Source organism: Miniopterus schreibersii (genome assembly GCF_964146895.1).
Source record: "Miniopterus schreibersii genome assembly, chromosome: 7".
Lineage (NCBI taxonomy): Eukaryota > Metazoa > Chordata > Mammalia > Chiroptera > Miniopteridae > Miniopterus > Miniopterus schreibersii.
Genome location: NC_138108.1, coordinates 23,244,090 through 23,266,879, shown reverse-complemented (window position 1 = coordinate 23,266,879; position 22,790 = coordinate 23,244,090). Strand labels below are relative to the sequence as shown.

Genomic DNA, 22,790 nt, shown 5'->3' with positions numbered 1-22,790 from the left:
GGGGTCGCGGGGGTAGGGGCTGGGGCGCAGGTGCCCGACCTCCGAGGCTGGGGGAGCCTTTGTCCTCCCAACCCCTCCATGTGCAAGGAGGCCGGATGACGGCGCGGTGAAGGAACGATAGGCTAGCGGAAGACGAGTGTACGGGAAACCTGGCACCCGTAACGGAATAAGAAAGGCTACAAACCCCCACCCTCCCCTACCCTCCTTTCCCGCCGCGAGCTCCAGGGAATGGAAGAGGCGGGGGCTCGGCGCCCGGAGAGGGGCGGGGCAAGGCCCCGGAGGTGGAGATCTCGCGATAGGAGGCCGGCTGGGCGGGGGCGGCGCCTCTTCCCTCCTCCTCGCGTTAGTTCCGGTCGCAGAGGAGAGACGCCGCAGTTGTCGCCACATCTGGAATTTCTGGCCCTTTTCTCTTCGCCTTAAATTCGGTGAGGCTCGGCGCCCTCTCGTCTGGGGTCGAGGCTGTGGCCCCTTGTCGGGGAGCAGAGAGTGAGGCAGGCGGCAGGCTCCGTGGGCCGGGCTTGGACGGACCCCGGCGGAGGCCGTCGCCTGAGACCGGGCGGGACCTGGAGCCAGTATTCGAGGGCCGGGGCCGGGGCCGCCGCCTCGTCAGGGAGGCCGAGGGGCGGCCCGGGCCCGAACGTGGGCCCCGAGGGTGCGTCGCGGCGCCAGAGGCGGACGCAGTGGCCGAGGCAGCTCCCCTCCGGCCCTGCCCGGCCTGGGTAACAAAGCCGCCGCGGCCTCTGTTGGGTGGTGTACGCGTGGGGGGTTCCGGCGGGCGGGGCGGAGGAGCCGCCACCACCACTGCGGCCGCCTCCCCCGCGGCTGCTTTCGCTGGAGGGCGGGCGGATGTACGGGGCGGCTGGGCCCCCGGCGCGAAGCGCCTCGGCGCCTGTGGTCCGCTCGTTGCGGCGGGCGTCAGCGCCGGCAGCGGGGTCAGTAGAGAAGGGGCTGCCGCACTGGGAGCAGCCCCTGTGGCGCCCCGCCGAGACCAAGCGGGTACTAGGCGGGGTCGCCGGTGGTCGTTCCCGCGGGAGGCACGGGAAGGGTGTGGATAGGGAGACACGTGCCCTCGGAGGAGGCTTGGACTGTAGGGCATGGGGCAAGGAAGGCTAGGCCGCTGTCAGTTTTGCGGGCGGGAGTGGTGAAGCGTCCCTGCGGTCACAGGTACGGCTTGAGGGTAGGATCTCCCAGAAGGGATTCGCGTTTTGACAAGTGTCCTACAGTGACATACACGTTGACTGACTAGTTGGTAATCTCTGTTAGCCTCTGTGGTGCTTAACAGTGGAAGGTGTCGGGGAATTTAAAGAGGAATGAGAAAGGGACCAGAAATTATGAGTGGGTGATTTGCCACCAGTCACTGGCTCTATAGTCGCCTAAAAGCGTACTTCAGGTTCCATCTTTAAAGGGTTTCTTGTAGGGAGAAATGCAAGCTTTGAAGTTATAGTTAATTAAAGCGAAGGTAATTATTTTTGCCTGTCCAAGTATATTGTCAATACTGAAAGTGCGTGTACAATTAGTTTTATAAGTAACTCGACCAAGGTTTGATGCTTTGTTTTAGAAATGAATATTATAGCCCTGATTTTTAAGGCCTTATTTTTTTTCTCCTAGGGTGTCTTTTATGAATAATCAAAAGCAGCAAAAGCCAACGCTATCAGGCCAGCGTTTTAAAACCAGAAAAAGAGGTAAATAATTTATGTTTTAAAAATATCTCTCTTTAGACCTCCAGAATAACATGTCTTGGTTCCTCTGGATGGCAGTTGCTCAGTACTAGAACCTTAAGAGAAAATACCAGAAAGGAACTTGAATTTCTAGTTGACTATTTCAGATACCCTAAATATTTCTAAGTAATTTAAATTTATTTATTTATTTGTTTATTTTAGAAAAGTAAAAAGTACGGGCTGCATTTTCAGTGGCATATATTTCATTTAAGCAAATTTTTGCTTGAGGGAAAAGGTTAATTCATACAGAGAGAGCTCCTAATGTGATCACTAATTTCACCCAGACGTTCTGAAGATTCATGAGAAAAATCAGACTTGGCCCCTGGGGGTTAGTTGTGGAACAGAGTTAACATTGTAATGTTTTTTGAAATTAAATATTTCTCACAGGCTTAGTAAGAAAAGTACTAAATACAATCTACTACTTTGTATCAGGGCACTTAGATGAATATTGAATTTTGTAGCAAGGCACTATTATACACTGGTGATACAAAGTTAAATGAGATGTGGTCTCAGGTATATTTTGTATTGAGTTTAATATTTTTCTCCCAAACTTTTCATTGTTGCTCAAAAGCACATATCAGCCTTATTTTATAGGAGATTTTGAGGAAAAGGAGAGCTGGGTCAACTACTGGTTATAAATTGTTTTTCTACTCTGTGTAGAGATACTTTGAGATATATATTTTGACTCTTTTGTAATGTCTGATTATAGTTTGTCCCCTTGTAGTGGGGAGACCAAAGAGTGATTTGATTCTAGCCTTTGCAGATTCGTTTACATTTAAGCCAGTAGATTTTATGAAGAGGAGAAACAGAGGTTGGAAACCAGAGCAATTTAGCAATAATAGGAAAGACCCTGGATCTTCTTAAGTACGTGGATTGCTGGTATCACCTTTATGTAAATAATTTTATCGTTAGCATCAGGAAGAGATCTCACTTCCTCGTTTCCAGATTGAGATCACTCATGCCCTCCTAAGTCTTGATGATTGGGTCTTGGCTAGAGTGAACAACCATCCTCATTTATCTAGGACTGAATAGTTCCCAGGGCTAAAAACACAGTGGGAACAAAAAGATCTACTTCACAATGTTATAAGAATGAATCAAGGGAGCTACTGCAGTTTCTGTCATATATTGGATCTTCATAAGTACCAAAGGAGTGGATTATTTAGAAAGCATACAAAGTATTATGAGCATTTAAAGAAAAGAATCAACAGCTCCAGTATTTGGACAAAATTTCACTTAAGAATAAAATTTATCTGAGGTTTAGAGGATGTCCTAAATTTCAGGAAAGCCCAGAGGTGACAGAAGAACATTCCTGGTAGAAATTGTCCCCTGGCAGTAGGAACACACTAGCTTATTTAGCTCACTTAATGAGACTTATGTGAAAAAAATAGTGGAAGAAAAGCTACATAATTCTGTGCCTAGGCACCTGCCTTGTGCTAGCAGAGGGGAAACTTGCACAGGATGTGTGTTTAGTTTCCTGTTTGTTTGCTGGCATTCCAGGTATTGAATAATCTAGCTTGTGTTTGATTTTTTCCAGCTGTTGAAATAAATGAAATTGTGATGAATGTGATTGACTTATTCAGTGGTTATAACTTCCTAAGGTGGTGGTTTCATGGCATTTTGGTAAGCCTTTTAAAACTAAATGTTTGGGGGTTTTCTTTCCCCCCCCCCAGATGAAAAAGAGAGGTTTGACCCTACTCAGTTTCAAGACTGTATTATTCAAGGCTTAAGTGAAACTGGTACTGATTTGGAAGCAGTAGCAAAGTTTCTTGATGCTTCTGGAGCAAAACTTGATTACCGCCGATATGCAGAAACACTCTTTGACATTCTGGTGGCCGGGGGAATGCTGGGTAAGTGTCTGGGTTTTGTGGGAAGTGTGCTATATGGAGAAGATTGTTAGAAACCAGACTATGAACTATTTGAAAAACCCATCAAATTGGGGTAGCTTTGGTTTTTTTAACCCCCTTAGGATTTTTCCACTTTTAATTCCCAGTTTTATAGCAAGTTAGCATATTGCCTTGCTCTGTCTAGCTTTATATTTAAAAGTGTTACAGAATTATAACATTTGGACATAATTTTTCTTTTCTGATAACCTAAAGCCCCTATGAGATCCCCAGTCAGTGATTCTCCCCTCCCGCTCTGTGTTTGAACAGGTTGAAAGCCCCTCCCTCTTGTTCTGTCTTACGAAATACTTCTATATATATCTGATGCCTCTAGTCCTGTATGCTTCAGTACATTAGCTACTAGATATATATATGTGGCTTGTCCAAATTGAGATGTGCTAGAAGTGTAAAATACACTGGATTTTAAAGACATATTTCAACAATACTTTGAATACTAGAATGTTAAAAACTATTTTGATATGTTGTGTTAAAGTATAATAAAATTGATTTCACCCTTTATTTTTAATATGGCTACTAGAAGATTTAAATTACACTACATGGCTCACATATTTCTGTTGCAGTGTTGCGTTAACTTAACTCCTGCCTCCACCCTCAACAGCTCACGATATCTTAACAGAATTTGCTAGTTAGTTACATATCTTCAAATGTGATGGTGATTTCATTTCCATAGCTTTTTAAAGTATTTCAAAATGTTTTCATGGTATTATTGTATTGACCCTCACAGCCAAGCTGACAGAACCAGAACTCCATTTGTATACGTGCAGAATGGAGGCTTAGAAAGGCTTCAGTGATTTGCATGCAGTCAAACAGTTCAGTTGCTTAGTGGTAGAACCAGAAACTTAACATTCATACATTCTAGTGACTAGTCAAATGAATTTTTTTTTCATTTTTACCAGTTTGTAGTAAGAATTATGAAATATTCTATCTGCTTACTATTCATAATACTGCTATCAATGAGCCTGTTTATAAAATTATTTTAAAACATTAAATAAGGAAATCTTCAAACAGATCCTAGAGAGAATAGTATGAACTGCTGATCTGTTACCCATCTTCAATAATTATTAACAGTCTTACTCTGTTTATGCCCTGCCAATTTCATCCCCCCCTACCCCATATTTTAAAGTATATAGACATCATTTTATCCATAAATACTTAGAAATGTATCTAAAAGATAAAGTTTCTAACTTGTGGATTTTTATAGCCAGCCTTTTTTGGAAGCTTGAAGGGTGGTTTTCTATATGTGAAGTTATATATTAAAACCAACTTTGAATATCTCCACTTGAGTGACAGATTTGGCACTATTGATTGAATGGTTAATGCATCGAGTTTCATTGAGTTGGCTAAAGTGGGTTATTTCTGTAAATTGTTTCACTTTATTCACACATATTGAACCACCTAGCTGTGTTCCTACTGAGAAATTGACTTGGTTTTAAATCATCTGCTAGAATTTTTATCATTTTATTTTATAATGAGAATCCTCACAGAAAGTAAGATTGAAATGGTTACTTATTTTAAATGAAGGTCACTGCAAATTTTTTGTATTTGTCCTAGCCCCAGGTGGTACACTGGCAGATGACATGATGCGTACAGATGTCTGTGTTTTCGCAGCACAAGAAGACCTAGAGACCATGCAAGCATTTGCTCAGGTAAATAAAACTTTACATAATCATTTCAGTTAGCTACTATCTATCTGACCGTTTAAGGGAAAGTCTATTTTTAAGAGGTTGCAGTAGAAGATTGAAGGAATTTGAATTGAAGGTTTTAGAGTCAATGTTCTTGGTGAAATATGATGAATTAGAAACATCAGAATGTGTTGAGGAAAACAAAGTAGAAAAAGATTGAATTAGCTCTTTTCCTCTTTGTCTCTCTGAAATGAATCCATTTTTAAGAAACAAAAAGTCAAATTGAAAAGGAAAATCAGTTCCCTGTCATGATTTCCATCAAGTTATTCTGCATATAACTTTTTTTTTTAATATGTCTTTATTGATTTCGGAGAGAGAGGAAAGGGGAGAGAAAGAGATAGAAACATCAATGATGAGAGAGTCATTGATTGGCTGCCTCCTGCAGGCCCCTGATTGGGGATCGAGCCTACAACCCAGGCATATGTCCTGACTGGGAATTGAACCACTATCTCCTGGATCATAGGTTGATGTTCAACCACTAGCCATGCCCGGCAGGGCTGCATATAGCTTTAAAACTGAATGAATTACAGGCAGATTAGCTTACCAATCAAAATCTCATTTGAAGATTTCATATGTAGTTATGTTTCCATTACTGTAAGCCAAAAATTCAAATGCATCTAACAGATATTGTTATCTATGTCATTAGGAAAATAGAACTGTATTTTATGATCTTATGCTGTTAATGTCCTGCAAATGGGTAAATGACATATTTGAGCAATAATTAGTCTTTGCTTTAATATTTGGCAATAAAAATCTATTGTGGGGTGCTATTAAAGTGTTAACAGCATCACATTGGTACATTGGAGGGTTTGGGAGTTAGCAGACTCTTCCCAAGCTGGTTTAAACAGCTTATAAACTTATATCTAGTAGAAGGTTCACTTCTTTGCTGTTTTAGGAGATACTACTAGAGAGATTTCAGTCGCCCTGACCTAGATATTTTTAGGAATCTGGCATCTGTACATGTGAATTTATTATTATATTTCTTTACTGTTCTTCATAGGTTTTTAACAAGTTAATCAGGCGCTACAAATACCTGGAGAAAGGTTTTGAAGATGAAGTAAAAAAGGTACGAGGAGCAATATGCTTTGTGGGAAACAAAGTTGAGGTCAAAGAGGGGAGTGTTAAATCCTAATTCTGCCACAGATTTGAGATCATTTAAAATGTAACTGTCATTGGTACTTGTTAATCACTTCCACTTTTTCACCAATCATCATTCCATCTGGCAACCATCAATTTGTTCTCTGTATCTGTGAGTTTGTTTCTGTTTTGTTTTTAGATTTCCACATATATGTGAAATCATATGGTATTTGTCTTTCTCTGATTTATTTCACTTAGCATAATATTCTCTAGGTCCATTCATGTTGTTACAAATGGTAAGATTTTGCTCTTTTTTATGGCCAAGTAATATTCCATTGTGTATATGTACCACAGCTTTTTTTATCCACTTGTCTGTTGATGGGCACTTAAGTAATGCAGTGAACATAGGGATGCATGTATCTTTTTTAATTAGTGTTCAGATAAATACCCAGAAGTGGGATTGTTGGGTAATATGGTAGTTCTATTTTTTAATTTTTTGAGGAACCTTCGTACTGTTTAGATTTGAGATAATTTTAGATATTTAGGTAGGCTGATTCTGAAATGTAGTTTCGGGATAAATCATTTAGTTTAATTTGCTATACACTGTTCCTTAGCTCTGTGCCCAAACAAATGGCAAAAGAACTAAAAGCCAAAGTGGGGTTTGTTCAAAAGAGAGAGAGTAGAGGATCAGAGCTAAACACATTGAGAAAGAGAAATTTAGCTTACTTGCTATTTGAGTCTTAGATATACTATGTATAGGTGTACAGAAAATCTGGTAATTTTTTTAGTAACACAGAGTATCTGGCACTACTCTAAACTCATTTAATATTCACGAAAACCCTGTGAAGCAAGTTTTATCCACATTTTACATATGAAGAAACTGAGGCACAGAAGTTACCTCTCCTAAGATCGCTCAGCTAATGTGTATTATAACTGAGACACAAACTTGGATGGTACTCCAGAGCCCATACTTGTAACCAGTATAGTATGCTTTACTGCTTCTCTTCATATAGTTGCTCTTTTAACCCATAACTGTTTATTTTTATAGCTGCTGCTGTTCTTAAAAGGTTTTTCGGAGTCGGAGAGGAACAAGCTGGCTATGTTGACTGGTGTTCTTCTGGCTAATGGAACACTTAATGCATCCATTCTTAATAGCCTTTATAATGAGAATTTGGTTAAAGAAGGTAATTAACTTTTAGTAAAGTACAAAGTAACTTTTAGTAAAGTTTTTAGTTGGCTGAGAATAGGGTAGATAAGAGCATGAAAGATGAACTGATACAAAAGTTAGGATAAAGTTTATCTAGATTTGACTTGTTTAATAGCCTTTTTAACTGTCCTTAAATTTAATAGGTTGATTCAAATTTGTTAGACATTTGTATACTTTTGGCATTCAGGGTTAATGGCTTGCTTTTAAGCATACAGCAAATGTCCAGGATCCAGGCACAATGTGATTATAAAGTAAAAAAAATTTAATTCCATGGTAATCCATAAGGAGATTAATTACAATTGGGAGACTTTGGAACATCTTTAATAGAGAAAGTGCCAATGGGGAAAATGTCAAGGAAAATAAGTTCTTAATATAGATTTCCATACTTAAATTATACTTTACAGTAGTAAAGCTGACCTTTTTTGTTTTTTTTAACGGAGTACTGAATATTTTTTATTATTTTTACAATCCTCACCCCAGGATATGTTTTTATCAATTTGAGAGAGGGAGAGAGAGAAACATTGATTGGTTGCTCTTGTTAGCACCTGGACAGGGAAATCAAACCCACAACCTGGGTATGTGCCCTGGACAGGAATTGAACCCATGACCTTTTGGTGTACAGGATAATGCTACAACCAACTGAGCCACACCTGCCAGGGCAAGAGTACTGAGTAATTAACGTTCCTTATTTTAATCCTCACAACAACCCTGTAAAGTGTAAAAACTATTAACATCATTTTACACATTAGAAAACAGTTTAACTTGACTAAGAAGCAACCAGCAAATGGTAGAATAGAGAAATTGGAGTTGAATGGTGAGCAGTAGCAGAGGGAAGTTCAGGGGTAAGTGTGGGGATAAAGTGAGTAATCCTGTATGGTTGAACTATGGAGGGAGGAAACGGAGGTGCAGTGGTTGAATCCAGGAAGGTGGTTATGTTAAGTGTGTTCTTCTCTTTAGGCGTTTCAGCAGCTTTTGCTGTAAAGCTCTTTAAATCATGGATAAATGAAAAAGACATCAATGCAGTGGCTTCAAGTCTTCGGAAAGTCAGCATGGATAACAGACTGATGGTTTGTAACTTCTTTCATTCTTTTTTGGCAAGAAAGTGTAATAAGGGAACTTTGTCATTTGTAATCTGTGAAGAAAGAGAAGTTTTTCTTAATCTGATTTAGAGATAATTTAACTAGATTAAATTCTCCTTTCAGGAGCTTTTTCCTGCCAATAAACAAAGCGTTGAACACTTCACAAAGTATTTCACTGAGGCAGGCCTAAAAGAGCTTTCAGAATATGTTCGGAATCAGCAAACCATAGGAGCTCGGAAAGAACTCCAGAAAGAGCTTCAAGAACAGATGTCCCGTGGTGATCCATTTAAGGATGTAAGATACTTTTGTTTCAACTGTCTTTATATGGCTAAGTTTTTGTAAAAGAAAAATTTTAAAGTATTTCACCAGAGTGGGCTTTAATTAATAGCTATAGAATATTATGCTGGGGCTTTGCCTCTAGTGCCTTACTGGCACCAGAAATTATAGCACTTGGGGGATTTTGTAGGGTGCAAGCCAATGGACAGACCTCTGTTTCCATCTCAGTCCTTTCCTAGCTAGTTTGCCTATATCTAAAATAAGGTTTGAACCAGAGGTGCATCTCTTCCAGTTTTAGAAGCTTTCTGATTACATGTGGTACACGTGGTGGTTGCCACTTACATGAGAACATGTTTTTATGCTTTAGTGTAAGATCTAATTTTGATGTATGGAGTATGTACATACATAATAACATGTACATACATACATACATACATACAATTTTTGTTGACTAAATTGGATTCTTTTGCAGATAATTTTGTATGTCAAGGAGGAGATGAAAAAAAACAACATCCCAGAACCCGTTGTCATTGGATTAATCTGGTCCAGTGTAATGAGCACCGTAGAATGGAACAAAAAAGAGGAGCTTGTAGCAGAGCAAGCCATCAAGCACTTGAAGGTATTAAATCTGTGCCTTGGCAAGACATTCTGCTTTTAAGTTGGGAAAAGTGAACTGTTACTGGGCTTTTCTAAGAGCATTTATCACATCTGATTCCTGGGGATAATTCACAAGTACATAAATAACAATTCTTGATGTAACTTTTTAAAAAATCTGACTTGGGCTTTGTTTGGTTCACAGGTTAAAAACGAATACATGTTTAAAAGTAGCTTATGCCTGTAATTTGGTGGTTATTTTTTAGGGAATATTGGAAAGTAGAAACATTTTCTTTTTCCTTTAAAATATTAAACATTGTATTGACAGTTATCTGGAATCCTTGGTGCAGTATTGCTTATTTGACGTAGATGCTTAGCAGATTTTTCTGCTTTACTATTTGTTTTGATTTCCACTAAGTATAATATAATTCACAGCGGTTGTAAAAGATGAGTTATATTCTATATTTTAGAAATTTTATAATGGATGGTTAGCAGAATGAATGACTAAATCTTTTCTCCCTTCTCTTCAAAAGCAATACAGCCCTCTCCTTGCTGCCTTTACTACTCAAGGTCAGTCCGAGCTGACTCTGTTACTGAAGATTCAGGAGTATTGCTATGATAACATTCATTTCATGAAAGCCTTCCAGAAAATAGTGGTGCTTTTTTATAAAGGTAATTTAAATTTTCAATTTTGTGAATACATTTAATAAAAACCCTAGAATACTCAAAATAATTCCAATGAATAGTTGTCTTAGCACCAGCTCCCTAAAATATTTTACTCTAATCACAGGATTGAGTTTCTCCCAGGTTTGATCCCCAGTCAGGGCACATAAAGGATCAACCAAAAGAAAGAAAGAATGAGGTAACGAACTCCAAGTAGCCCATGCTTCAGTGATTATCAGCTTGTAGGTTTCTTGAAAGAATCTATAGCCCTGCTTATTTGCTGCCACTCACATTATTTAGAAACAAATCCTAGACATCTTTATTTAATTCTTAATTCTTCCAGTATGAATCTGTAAAGTACATGGGCTTTTTTATTCTTTTTAATAAAACCAGTGTCATTTTCACACTTTGAAAAAATTATCAAGAAGAAAAAACTCAATGGGAAAGATTTAAGAATAAAATTACCTATCAAATATCTCTGATCATTTATCACAAGGTTTCTCAACCTTGGTACTACTGATATTTTGGGTCAAATAAATCTTGTAGGTCACTATCCTGTGTGTTATGGAGTGTTTAAAAGCATCCCTGACATCTTCCCAATAGATGCCAATGGTACCTCTCCCCATTGTAACTATCAAGAATGTCTCTAAACATCGTCAAAATCCCTGGGGGGTAAAATTGCCTTCAGTTGAGAGAATCACTGGTTTAATGGGTGTGTTTATTTTTCCTAATAGTAGATTCAGACTTTGGCAACAAGTTAATTAAAAGTTTTTTTTAATGTAGGGCTCTCATTTTGTCTTTTACGTTTTTCTTTAAAAATTAACTTGTTGAAGATATAAATTAAGTGTTTTGAATGCAGACGTACTTTTTTCAGTAGAATCTTTTTTGCACCTTAGGTGGATTCTGACTCTGCATGAGTTAGAGAAGTGTATGAGAACTCCCCAAATGTAATGATCACTCTCTTCTTTATAGCTGAAGTCCTGAGTGAGGAGCCCATTCTGAAGTGGTATAAAGATGCACATGTTGCAAAGGGGAAAAGCGTCTTCCTTGAACAAATGAAAAAGTTTGTGGAGTGGCTCAAAAATGCTGAAGAAGGTAAGCCTCCTCTTTCGTGCAGTTTGCTTGGTAAAACAGAACTAGTCAAGTGTAGCCATAGCATGTGTCCACATATGCTGCCTTCTTTGATTCAGATACTGCTTTGTACCTAGAGTACAGATTTTTGTTGATTTATTTACTGTAAGGCAGGTGAGGAAAACTAGACTGTCGAAATATTTTGATTGCCATAATACTAAACTTTCATAGGAAATTTGAAAATTCTGAGATTATCTAATAACTTTGAGATTTACAAATGAATACTTTTGAATATCCCTCTCATATAAATAGGACATTAATAAAAAGCTTTGCAGTTATAAATGGGAACTTTTGCTTTCTGATATTATATAATGCTTGACTGCATTTTCCCCCTTTTCTAGAATCTGAGTCTGAAGCTGAAGAAGGTGACTGAATTTTGAAACTACACCCTCAGTAAAGCAAACAGGAGTTGTAGATAAAATGTCATGTCTCATGTGTCCTGGTTCTTACATCTTCCTACCTCCCTATATCAAGCATGATATAAGGGCTTTCATGGCAAATTTTATTTTAACTGTTTCTATGGTTACTGGAAATGTTGGGTTTAGTTTCTAAAACCATGTTTTAAGTAGCTTACAGGAGCTATAGATTTGAATCTAATGTTGCATTATTAGTCTTTTCAGTTATCTTCTACCTCCTGTATTTTCTACTGTAATAATGTAATTTAAGGCCTTCCACAATGAACAGTTCACTTTTTTCCTGGGTTTTCTATATAAACAGTTTTCAAGATATGATTTGGTTAAAAATAATTTGTTATAAAAATTCTGTTTGCAAATTAAACTGTAAAAGTATCCAAAGTCTCAAAAAGCAATGATTTGTGTGATAATTTGGTATGCCCAAATCCCTCCTCATTTATGAAAATCTCATATACAGTAATTGAATTAATTAACATGAATCTTGAGTATTTGAACCATTGCTTACATGTTAATATTTTCTTGCATTTTTTTTAACCCCAGATGTTTTTCAGCTCAGTTGTTTGCTCTTTGATTTTCATTCCTTAGTGAAGCCATGGAGAACAAGCTTGAAAGTGAGGTCTTTGGGAAATCCCATGTGGCAGAGGTGGTGGGAAGAAGAAAGTTGAGCTTTTTCCCATTGAGAAACTTTTGCAATTCAGTTTATATCTTTCTAGGCAAAACATAGAAGTATTCTTTTCATACTGTTTTCAACTGTTCCTTTAGAAAAGTCTTGTCATTTAACGAATTTAACACTTGTCATACATTTAGATTGATAGGAAAGGACTCATGAAATAGTGTAATGAAATGACTGTACTAAACCCAGTAAATTGTTGAAAATGTTAAGTGTCAGCATGTTCTAATTGGAACTCTAACTATAACTCTTATTTCCTATTGGCTTAGAGTATTTGGTGTAAAGAATGGATTGCAGTGGTAGGACCAGCATCATTCTCTTAACATTTCCACTAATTAATGACTCAAGCATCTGGCTATTAACGTACCCTAGTTGCCTTTTTTTAGTTTTTAATTGCCATGAGCCAAATACCTTTTCTATACAATTCATTTATTTTAATGGCTGCCTTTTAATTTTCGTCTTTTCTTGCCGCCACCCACTATATATGTAGTGAGTAGAAAACAAAAGGTGACCACACTTTTTGGTGGAAAGACTTCATCTTAAAAGATGATTTTGGAAGTTTTGATTGTTGAAAGAAACTAGCTTGGAATAATGCCACCAGAGCCTGAGTGGAAATTGCCCCTTTCAAAGGTGCCATTTTTGTGAGCCAAGAATTTGGTGTTTAACAGTTCATCTGGAGGGAATAACATGTAGTATAATTTGAAATAAAGGTGTATAGTAACCTTAAGAAGAGCATTATTACTGATACCATTGTGAATGGGGTGAAACTGTTAAATGAATAAGTTTGATTATAAAGTTTTCATGCACAGGCAAAATATATTCACTAGGTTTCTACGTAGTGATCTGCTTTTGCTTTGTAATTTGTAGTCCTCAAGAGACTTTTAAAAAAAATAAAGTCCATCCTTATACTTAGGTTATATAGATCAGTCTTCTTTATTTTTTATTTTTTGTAAATTCCATGTTAATGTCCACTGGTAACTGTATTTTATACATTCAGCCATCTACTATGTAAGCATTAAATAATTGCTCTTTTCATCCTTATAGCTCCCAAACTATAAACACCTACAAACAATTCTGATGTAGCGGAAACTACATAACATTTCTACAACCAAATCATTGCATGTTACCGCCATTTAAAGTGTACCCTGTTCTATTATATACTGTGTATAGTGAAAGAATGTGTAGTCTTCCAGAACTACATTATGATCCTTGTCTGATCATAGTTTTTTTCTTCATAATGACAAAGTAGTGTTTACTTACTACAATATTATAGTAAATGGCTATCACCTATAACAGTATAAAGAAAGGGAGTGCTTTCTGAAAAGACTGCAGATTTTCTTTTTGAATTTTAAGTGGTAATTTTGGAGCTCAGCTGCCAATGCCAACCTATGGCCTCAAATATGTAATTCTTAATCCAGATGTTAAAATTGTACTTGTATGATTGGATAAATGTTGATTTTCCTAACTTGGTGTCAGTTTCAGAGGATAAGTCTCTTAGATGCCATAATTAAATGTGTGTTTAGAGCTAATCATAAGTTTCTTAATTATTCTGGAGTATTGTCCTAGAGATATTTATTATGCTGTTCTTATGAAAAGTCCAAATACGAAAAACACCAAGGATATTTTACACAGCATTAATGATGGTGGTAAGAGGAAATGCATGTGACTGAGAGATTGACTTCTAATTCAGTGTTTCTCAAAGTTCATTATCACCCTCCCCCAGGAAGCCTTTTTAGAGTTTTCTAATAGCACCCCAATAAATTTATTATAGATAAGCTTGTATGTGTATTGTATCTGCTTTATACATTAAAAGAGTAAGGGTTCTTTTGGCCCCATTTGGGGGTGATAACCCCCTTTGAGGACGCATACCCTAGTATGTCTTTTTTTTAAACAGGAGAGGACCTAGAGGTAGACATTTGCATTGGCAGGCATATCTTCATGCAGATCCATATCCTGAAGCAGTTATTAGAAAATAGAGAAAATTTATTTTCTGCCGATCACCATCTTTTAACAGTTACACTTCGCTTGTCTGATGCCACCATAGGCATCAGACAAGTCATTTCCCATTGACTTTGGAGGTCTTAAGAGATTCTTACTTGATTGTAAATGTATCGTAATCATTGGGGTTCCTTCTAATCTATAAAAATGAAAATCCTATGTGAGTGATTTAATTAAAGTTCTTGGGCAAAACACTTTGGCAAATGGTATTGAAATGTTCTTGATGCATCTACTCTCATACTCAATTAGTTTGCTCGCAGGAACTTGCAGAACTATTGTGTTTTAAATGTAACATAAGTCCCAGGATTTTAGTGTACATTACTACCTAGACTATTAAATTAACGTGGTAAAAATTTTACTTAGATATTGTTTACAGGTGCCATGTAAAATAGATTAATAAGCGTTTCTGTGAGAATTTTTCAGTAGGCTTTAAGTGGACTCTGGAAGATATAATCAGTACTCTTGACTTTAAAATAATTTATAATTGGCTTCTGTCTAAAAACTTGGAATGAATTTGTACCTGAACACAGTCCTGTGCATAACTGTATGAAACTTGGTGTGGATCAGGAAATCTCCCCAGCTCCCTTTCCCCTCCACACTTCCCCCACTATTTAACTGTGGACAATTAGGAGCCACATCACATCCAGTCATTTTAATTTTCCAGTGCATTTATAACCCTTTTATCCCTATTCTAGGTTATACTCGTACCTCTAAGTGAATTGAGAAAAGGGTGAGTCACTGTCGATTTAGTAGCTCTTAAGAACCTTGGTTGACCTGGCCATTGTGGCTCAGTTGGGCATCGTCCCTTGCAGCAAAAGCTTGCCAGTTTGATTCCTGGTCAGGGTGCAAGCAGGCATTGTGGGCTTGATCCCGAGTAGGGGGGCGTGCAGGAGGCAGCCAGTGTTTCCCTCTCACGTCAATGTTTCTCTCCCTCTCCCCCTCTCTAAAAATCAATTTTTAAGAACCTTTTTAAAAGAACCTTGGTTAACAAGATGGCGGCGTAGGTAACAGCCACCTCCCGCAACCACATCAAAATTACAACTAAAACACAGAACCACCATCACTCAGGGCCTCCTGAAATCTGGCTGAACAGAAGCCCCGCAACCAGGGAGCTGAAGCAGCACCGAGAGCGGTAGGAGGGGCGGAGATGGGGGTGGATCGGGGCTGAATCGGGGAGGCACGGCTGCGGGCCCACACCAGGTGCTGTGGTTGAAACCTGGAAGGGAATCTCGGCGGCGGAGGTTTCCCGGAGGAGCGAGGGGTCCCAGCCCCACAGCAGGCCCCTGGCCCAGGGCTCCAGGCTGGGAAGAGACGTCCCCACAACTCCAGGCTGTGAAACCAGAGGGGACTGTCCCTGAGGGTCGCGGAAGCTGAGGGAGCCCAGCAGCTCCTATTAAAGGGCCCGAGCACATACTCAGATGCTCCCTCTGAGCCCAGCGCCGGGCAGCAGCCTGAAAGGACCTGGGACACTGGGAGGAACTAACCTGCCTGAGATCCGGGCGAGAGGTGGAGGGGCAGCTTCCTCCCAGGCAGAAGGGCTGGCAGAGGCCATGGCTCCTTTGGCGAGTCCTCCCCGCACACAGCTGCAGGCAGGCGCCATATTTGAATCTCCAGCACCTGACTCACACCTTAGACCCCGCCCCGTGATTCCCGGAGGCCCCGCCCCTACCCATCTGCAGGCTCATCCAGGCCATTTCCAGGGGCTTTTCTGTGCAAGTGGCCTCTCAAGCCTCATGCTTAGGACTTTCCTAATATCTCTCAAACAAGCAGCAGTGTGCCCCATACAGGTTGATAAGTGGCCCCAGGCCTGGCACTAGTGGCAGCCTGCATTGGCTCATAGCTTGGCCTCTCCTGGGCTCCTCCAAGCTCAGCACAAGTAGCAGCCAACTACAGTTTGCTGTGCAGCTCATGCTGGGTGGCCCTGGGCGAGGCACTGGCAGAGGCCTCCCGGGAGGCCCCAGAGACAGTGTGCGTGGTGACCAGATTCGACCACGCTGGATTGCAACCCTACCACATCCATGAGTGACACTCAAGGGGCGCACTTGGTGAACACCAAAGCTCCACTGAAGTAAATCCTGATCCATAAGGGTGTCTCCAGCACAGCAGCTCTTTGGCTGTAGTTGCAGCTGGTCCTCATAGCTGATTGGCCTGGGGGTCAGTTCCTCCCAGGGACGCCAACAGCAACCAAGCCTCAACTACAACAGGACAGTGCACACAGCCCACACAGGGGAGCACCTAGAGGGCCCAGCTCAGGTGACTGGGGAGGCTGAGCCACTGGACCCTACAGGACACCTACTACACAAAGCCACTCTACCAATTCCAGGAGACATAGCAGCTCTACTTAATACACAGAAACAAACACCTGGAAGCAGCCAAAATGTGGAGGCAAAGAAACATGTCACAAAGGAAAGAACAGAAGAAATCTCTAGAAGGGGAACTAAATGAAATAGATCCAAGCAAGCTAACAGATACAGAGTTCAGAATAATGGTTATAAGGATGTTTAAGCAGATGGTTAGGGAAATAACTGAGAAAATCGATAACATAATAAAGTACCAATTTGAAATGAAGGCTACAGGAATTGAAATGAATAATTTACATGGAATCAACAGTAGAGTAGAGGACACTGAGAATCAAATCAGCAATTTGGAACATGAGGAAACAAAAAACACCCAACCAGAAGAGCAAAAAGAAAAAAGAATCCAGAAATATGAAAATAGTATAAGGAGCCTCTGGGACAACTTCAAGAGGCCCAACATTCGTATTATTGGGGTTTCAGAAGGGGAAGAAAGACACCAAGGAATTGAAAACCTATTTGAAAAAGTAATTACAGAAAACTTCCCCTACCTGGGGAAAGAAATAGACTTACAAGTCCAGGAAGCACAGAGGGTCCCAAAGAAGAGGTACCCAAAGAGGCCCACAACAAGACACATCATAATTAAAATGCCAAAGGTTAAGGACAAAGAGAGAATCTTAAAAGCAGCAAGAGAAAAGCACTTAGTTACCTACAAGGGAGCACCATTCGACTGTCAGCTGATTTCTCAACAGAAACCTTGCAGGCCAGAAGGGAGTGGCAAGAAATATTCAAAGTGATGAAAAACATGGAACTACAACCAAGACTGCTCTACCCAGCAAAGCTATCATTTAGAACTGAAGGTCAGATAAAGAGCTTCACAGACAAGGCAAAGCTGAAGGAGTTCATCACCACCAAACCAGCACTACAGGAAATGTTGAAAGGTCTTCTTTAAGAAGAAGCCAATGAACAAAAGAATCTGATGAACTAAATAGATCCAGGGACATTGACGCATGCAACAGACGATCATATTTCAGAGGAAAGAGGGAAGGGGGTGGAGGGTGGGAAGAGATTAACCAAAGAAGTTATATGCATAACCCATGGACACAGTTAATAACGGGGTGAAGGCCTGGGAAGGGGGTGGGAGGGAAGTGGAGGGGATCAATTGGGGGGGAAAATGGGATACCTGTAATACTCTCAACAATAAAGATAAATTTAAAAAGAAAAAGAAAAAAAACAAAAAGAACCTTGGTTAAAATAAAAGCCTAGGTGCTTGTGGTGCCTACTATAGTGCTTTAGAGGAGACAGTAGTAAACAATCTACTGAATCCTTTGCTTTGCAGGCTTTATCTAGAGTGACCAATATCTCATTAAACTGGCATTAATTAGAGTGTTGTATTAGTGCAGCTTTAGGACTATGCATAAAATGTGTAGAATGAATTTGGGGTGCTAGAGAGTTATCAAATATAATTGAGCTGTTCCATTTCAGACAATTTCCAATCAGTGTAACCATTTAAAAATATCTAAGGAAGCCCTGCTGGCGTGGCTCAGGAGTTGAGCACTGACCTATGATCCAAGAGATACGGGTTTGATTGCTGGTCAGGGCACATGCTCCAGTTTCGGGCTCAATCCCCAGTGGAAGGGGGTGGTGTGCAGAAGGCAGCCAATCAAATGACTCAACATTGATGTTTTTCTCTCCCCCTCCTTCCTCTCTGAAGTCAGTAAAGACATTATTTTATATATATAAGGAAGAAAACATTTTTTTAAAGCTGAAATCCTGAAGGCTCTGCCTAAAAGTTAACTTTAGAGGTAAACCAGCTGGGGGAGTAAGTAACCCATTTATAGACTGAAGCCTCTGTTTACTTCAAAACGATGTTCTACATTCTCTGGCGTCTTAACAAAATATTTTCTCTGTAAATACACCTCATTTTCATTCTAGTTAGGAGTGATGGATCTCAGGATGGCAAATATTTGAAAAATGAAAAAAACTGGATAGCCCATAATCCAGATAGTTCATGGGGCTCTGAACAACCTCAAGTGCAGACATCCAAGCCAGTCATTATATTGCTGTGTTATTTGTTTAACTGAAATTTGCTTTTTGTCTGTACCCTTGAGATTGAATAAAATTTCATGAGACTCTCTGTTAGATAAGCAGTAACTGTTGCGTTGGTTGTTATATGCTAATAATCCTTAAGTGCTTGAGTTGCTTAAGGCTGAGTCCTTGTAATACCATCAAAGGGCCTGTACCTCCAGAAATTTTTTTCTTCAGTTTTGCTTGTTTGGCTCACATGTACTTCAAACACATAACCAAACATGTACATGTTCAGAAAATGCCAGTGTTTCACTTCATAAAATAGTAATGCCATCTATCTTCCCAGAAAGGGATCTTTCCTTTTCAGCCCTCACAGGTAATAGATCAAGTCCTGCTCATACCAGTTCCAAAATAACTTCTCCATTACCACTACCCTAATTCAGGCCACCAGGATCAGCTAGGGTAGTCTTAAATGCAAGGGTTAACACAACGGAATACCAGTATTAATGACATACATACACCCACTAGGCACTGTGGTCCAGTTACTAGAAAGCTTTATTTAAAAAAAAAAACAGTTCGGCTGGTGTTGCTCAGGGGTTGAGTGTCGACCTATCAAACAGGAAGTCACCGTTCGATTCCAGTCAGGGCACACACGTGCCTGGCTTTTGGGCTCCATCCCCAGTTGGGGGCATGCAGGAGGCAGCTGATCAGGGATTCTCATCATTGCTGTTTATATCCCTTCCTCTCTAAAATATATTTTAAATTTTTTTGTTTTTAAAAGAAAAGGGCTGGGACAGGGCCCTATGGTGAAATTCCTGCTTGATCACTTAAAAAATATATAATACATATATGTATATATATATATACACACATACATTTACAAGAAAATAAAATACAGTGAGCCCTCATTGATCCATCACCCAGTTTCAATTGTTATCTCATGGCCTCCCTCCAACTCCTGGGGTTTTTGAAGCAAAACCAAGATATCTTAACTTCTAGGAACCTCTCTCTGTGACTGTGGAAAAGGAGGCAATTCTCTTCTATTGGAACCAGGGGCTACAGGCAACCATTCTTTGCCAGGTGGAAGCTTTAGGGACTTCCTATCTCATGCAAAACAAAATCTACAGTGATCTGCAAAGCCCTTCATGATCTCAACCGTGGCTGTTTCTAACCTCATCTAAGTCTCCAACACCAATTCAGCTTCAACCACCCTGGGTCTTGCTGTTCACTGAATAGGCTGACTTTTGTCTGGGACAGTTTCCTCTCTGCCTGTACAGTTTTTCCTGGGTTATCTACATGCATCTGTCCCTAAGAACTCTGCTCCAAAAACGTCATCCATTCAAAAAATATTTACTGAGTACCTTCTATCTACCTGGCATTGTTATTACTCTTGGTAAACGCAGGGAACAAAACATCTGTCAGAGAACTTACCTTTCAGAGTTGCATAAAAATAAGTTCCTATAGAAAAAATGCAAAGGGGCATATGCATAGTGTTGGCAACAGCTTGTGGCAAATTTAGTCAGGAAAGGCCTTGCTGAAGTGAACAAAACCTGGGAAATGTATATTATCAAGAACTACACTTGGTACAGGAATAAGGCCAGTAAGGCTGTAGCACTGCATTAGAGAAAGCTGTAAGTGTCAGAAAGATGGAGTGGCACAGCAGATACTACCAAGGTGGTTGTAAGGACTTTGGTTAAACTGATAGACCTTTGGAGGCTTTTGAGATGAGTGATACGGAGTATACAGGCTCGCTCTGGCTTGTTAATAGTCGGGGTAGTTGGGTGGGTTCCATTGATGGTCTAAATTCTTTACCGTTGCCTTTGTCCACACCTTTTGCTATGTAACCTTGTAATGCCCTCCCATGTAGATTCTGGGGCTCTGAATTACTCCAACCAATGGGATTTTAGCAAATTGGCTCCAGAACACCCCCATTCCTGAGGCAGGATAAGCCTCAAAGCCTGAACTGCCTCTTAACTCTAATAGGCCCGTAAGGTTTGTGTCATCCAATCGAACACATTTTCCTTCCAGTCACGCATGTAGCCAATTCTCTTTTGACTTTCTTAGGCTAGGAATTAGTACAACTGAATATCCCTGTCAGCATCTTCAATGGTAAAATCTACACATGTCAAAATTTAGGGTTATAATGAATTTGTGGCTCTTAAGAAAAATTCAGAGAAATCCTCTGCACAGGGAACTTTGGTGTAACTTTAACTTCATTAGTTTTATGACTAATTAGGAAATGCCATGACGATTTTGCTCATTGTTGGCTTGAGGACTAAAGGGTCCTGGGTTTGATTCCAGCCAAGGGCAGGTACCTTGGTTGCAGGCTCCATCCCTGGCCCCAGTAGGGGTGTGTGCAGGAGGCAACCAATTGATACGTCTCTCAATCAGTGTTTCTCCCTTCCACTCTCTCTGAAAAGCAATGGAAAAAAATATCCTCAGGTGAGGAAACAAGTAATATAGGCAAAAGCACGAAGATTTAGTGACATTCCAAGGTCATGCAGCTTAAGGGCTAGATTTGAATTTAGGCAATCTGGCTCTGGAGTTGGGATCCTTACCTTGGCAACGAGGAATTTATAGTATGATCTACACATCTGCTTAAAACCTCTTGGCCTTTATTGTATTTTTAAATTTCTAATAAAACCCTAACAGCTAGACATTCAAGTACAAGAAAATTCATCTAGACAGACCTTACATCCTTTACAAAAATTAACTCAAAATGGATTAGGCTTAAATGTAAAACACAAAACCAACCACCAGAACAGAAAACCTAGATGATTCTGGGTATGGTGACTTTTATAGGTACCACCACCAAAGGCATTATTTACGAAAGATAAACTTCCAAAAAATTAACTTCAGCCCTAGCTCAGTTGGTTAGAGGGTCATCCCTATCTTCCCCCGCTTTCTCTATCAATGAAAAACTTAAAAAAATTATTTCTGCTCTGCAGAAAACAGAATACACGCCACAGACTGGGAGAAAATATTCACAAAAGGAACACCTGATAAAGGACTGTTACCCAATATATACAAAGAATTTGTGTAAGTCAACAGTAGGAAAACCACCTAATGAAGACAGTCTAAGGGGAGAGAGGTCAGTGCCCCTGACTAGTCAGGTATTGCATGTTTTAAAAATTCTTGCGGCACGTAGACTGAAAAATGTTTTTAGTGAAAGCCCATCTGAAAAGGACATGTACAATGATTCCAACTACGACATTTTGGAAAAGGCAAAACTAGAGACAGTAAAAAAAAAATCAGTAGTTACCAGAGGTTGAGGGTGGGAAGGAGGGATGAGTACACTTTTAGAACAGTGAAAATATAGCCTATGATGATGGATATGTCATCATACATTATTCCAAACTAATGTACAACAGCAAAAACAAACCTGAAAGCAATCTATAGGCTTTGGTAGGTTCATCAATTACCACCTCTGGTGATGGGTGCCGATAATGGGGGAATACTATACAATGTGAGGGGTGGTGCAGGAGGTGTATCAGAAATCTCTCTGTACGTTCTCAATTTTGCTGTGAACCTAAACTACTAAAAGTCTTAATTAAAACCATGGACAAAAACTTGACTTACAGTGACTTGTTAATTCAGACTTGGCTGTAAAAGATTTTAGAAGCGTCTCTGATGTCCTGAAGGGAGCATAGGACCTTAAGCTGTTTGCAGAATCCCATTTAGGAGGAGACAGGAAAGCAGCAGTATTAAATATGAACAGGAACAAAGGGAGAACAAATCTTCCTGGTTTATCTCTAGTTCTTTATATCCTGTAATTTGTTTTACTTTGTTACTGAATTTATTGGGATGATATTGGTTAAGAAAATTATATAGGTTTTAGGTGTACAACTCTATCACACATCATCTGTGTACTGTATGGCTGTTCATCATCCCATGCAATTTGGTTTAGTGAAGGAAGGCATTAAATCCCAATGCTGGCAATCACTAAAATGAAAACAGTAAAACTAAATATTCCCAAAGACTTAGGAAAAGCTCCAACAGAAGAAACATGTCCATTCTTTAAAGTGCCAAGAAATAGAAAAATGGTGCTAAAAACAAATT

General features: G+C 39.7%; 1 protein-coding gene across 1 annotated transcript; it reads left to right on the top strand.

Moving 5' to 3' along the window:
* Positions 1-309: 309 nt before the first annotated feature.
* Positions 310-14,603, top strand: BZW1 (basic leucine zipper and W2 domains 1). Its single transcript, XM_081141922.1, has 12 exons — positions 310-425; positions 1,609-1,682; positions 3,389-3,565; positions 5,171-5,265; positions 6,302-6,367; positions 7,427-7,562; positions 8,543-8,652; positions 8,788-8,958; positions 9,413-9,559; positions 10,068-10,206; positions 11,170-11,292; positions 11,670-14,603. Exons 2-12 carry the CDS (start codon positions 1,619-1,621, stop codon positions 11,699-11,701), a joined length of 1,260 nt encoding a protein of 419 aa, XP_080998048.1. The 5' UTR covers positions 310-425; positions 1,609-1,618; the 3' UTR covers positions 11,702-14,603.
* The last annotated feature ends 8,187 nt before the right edge of the window (positions 14,604-22,790 follow it).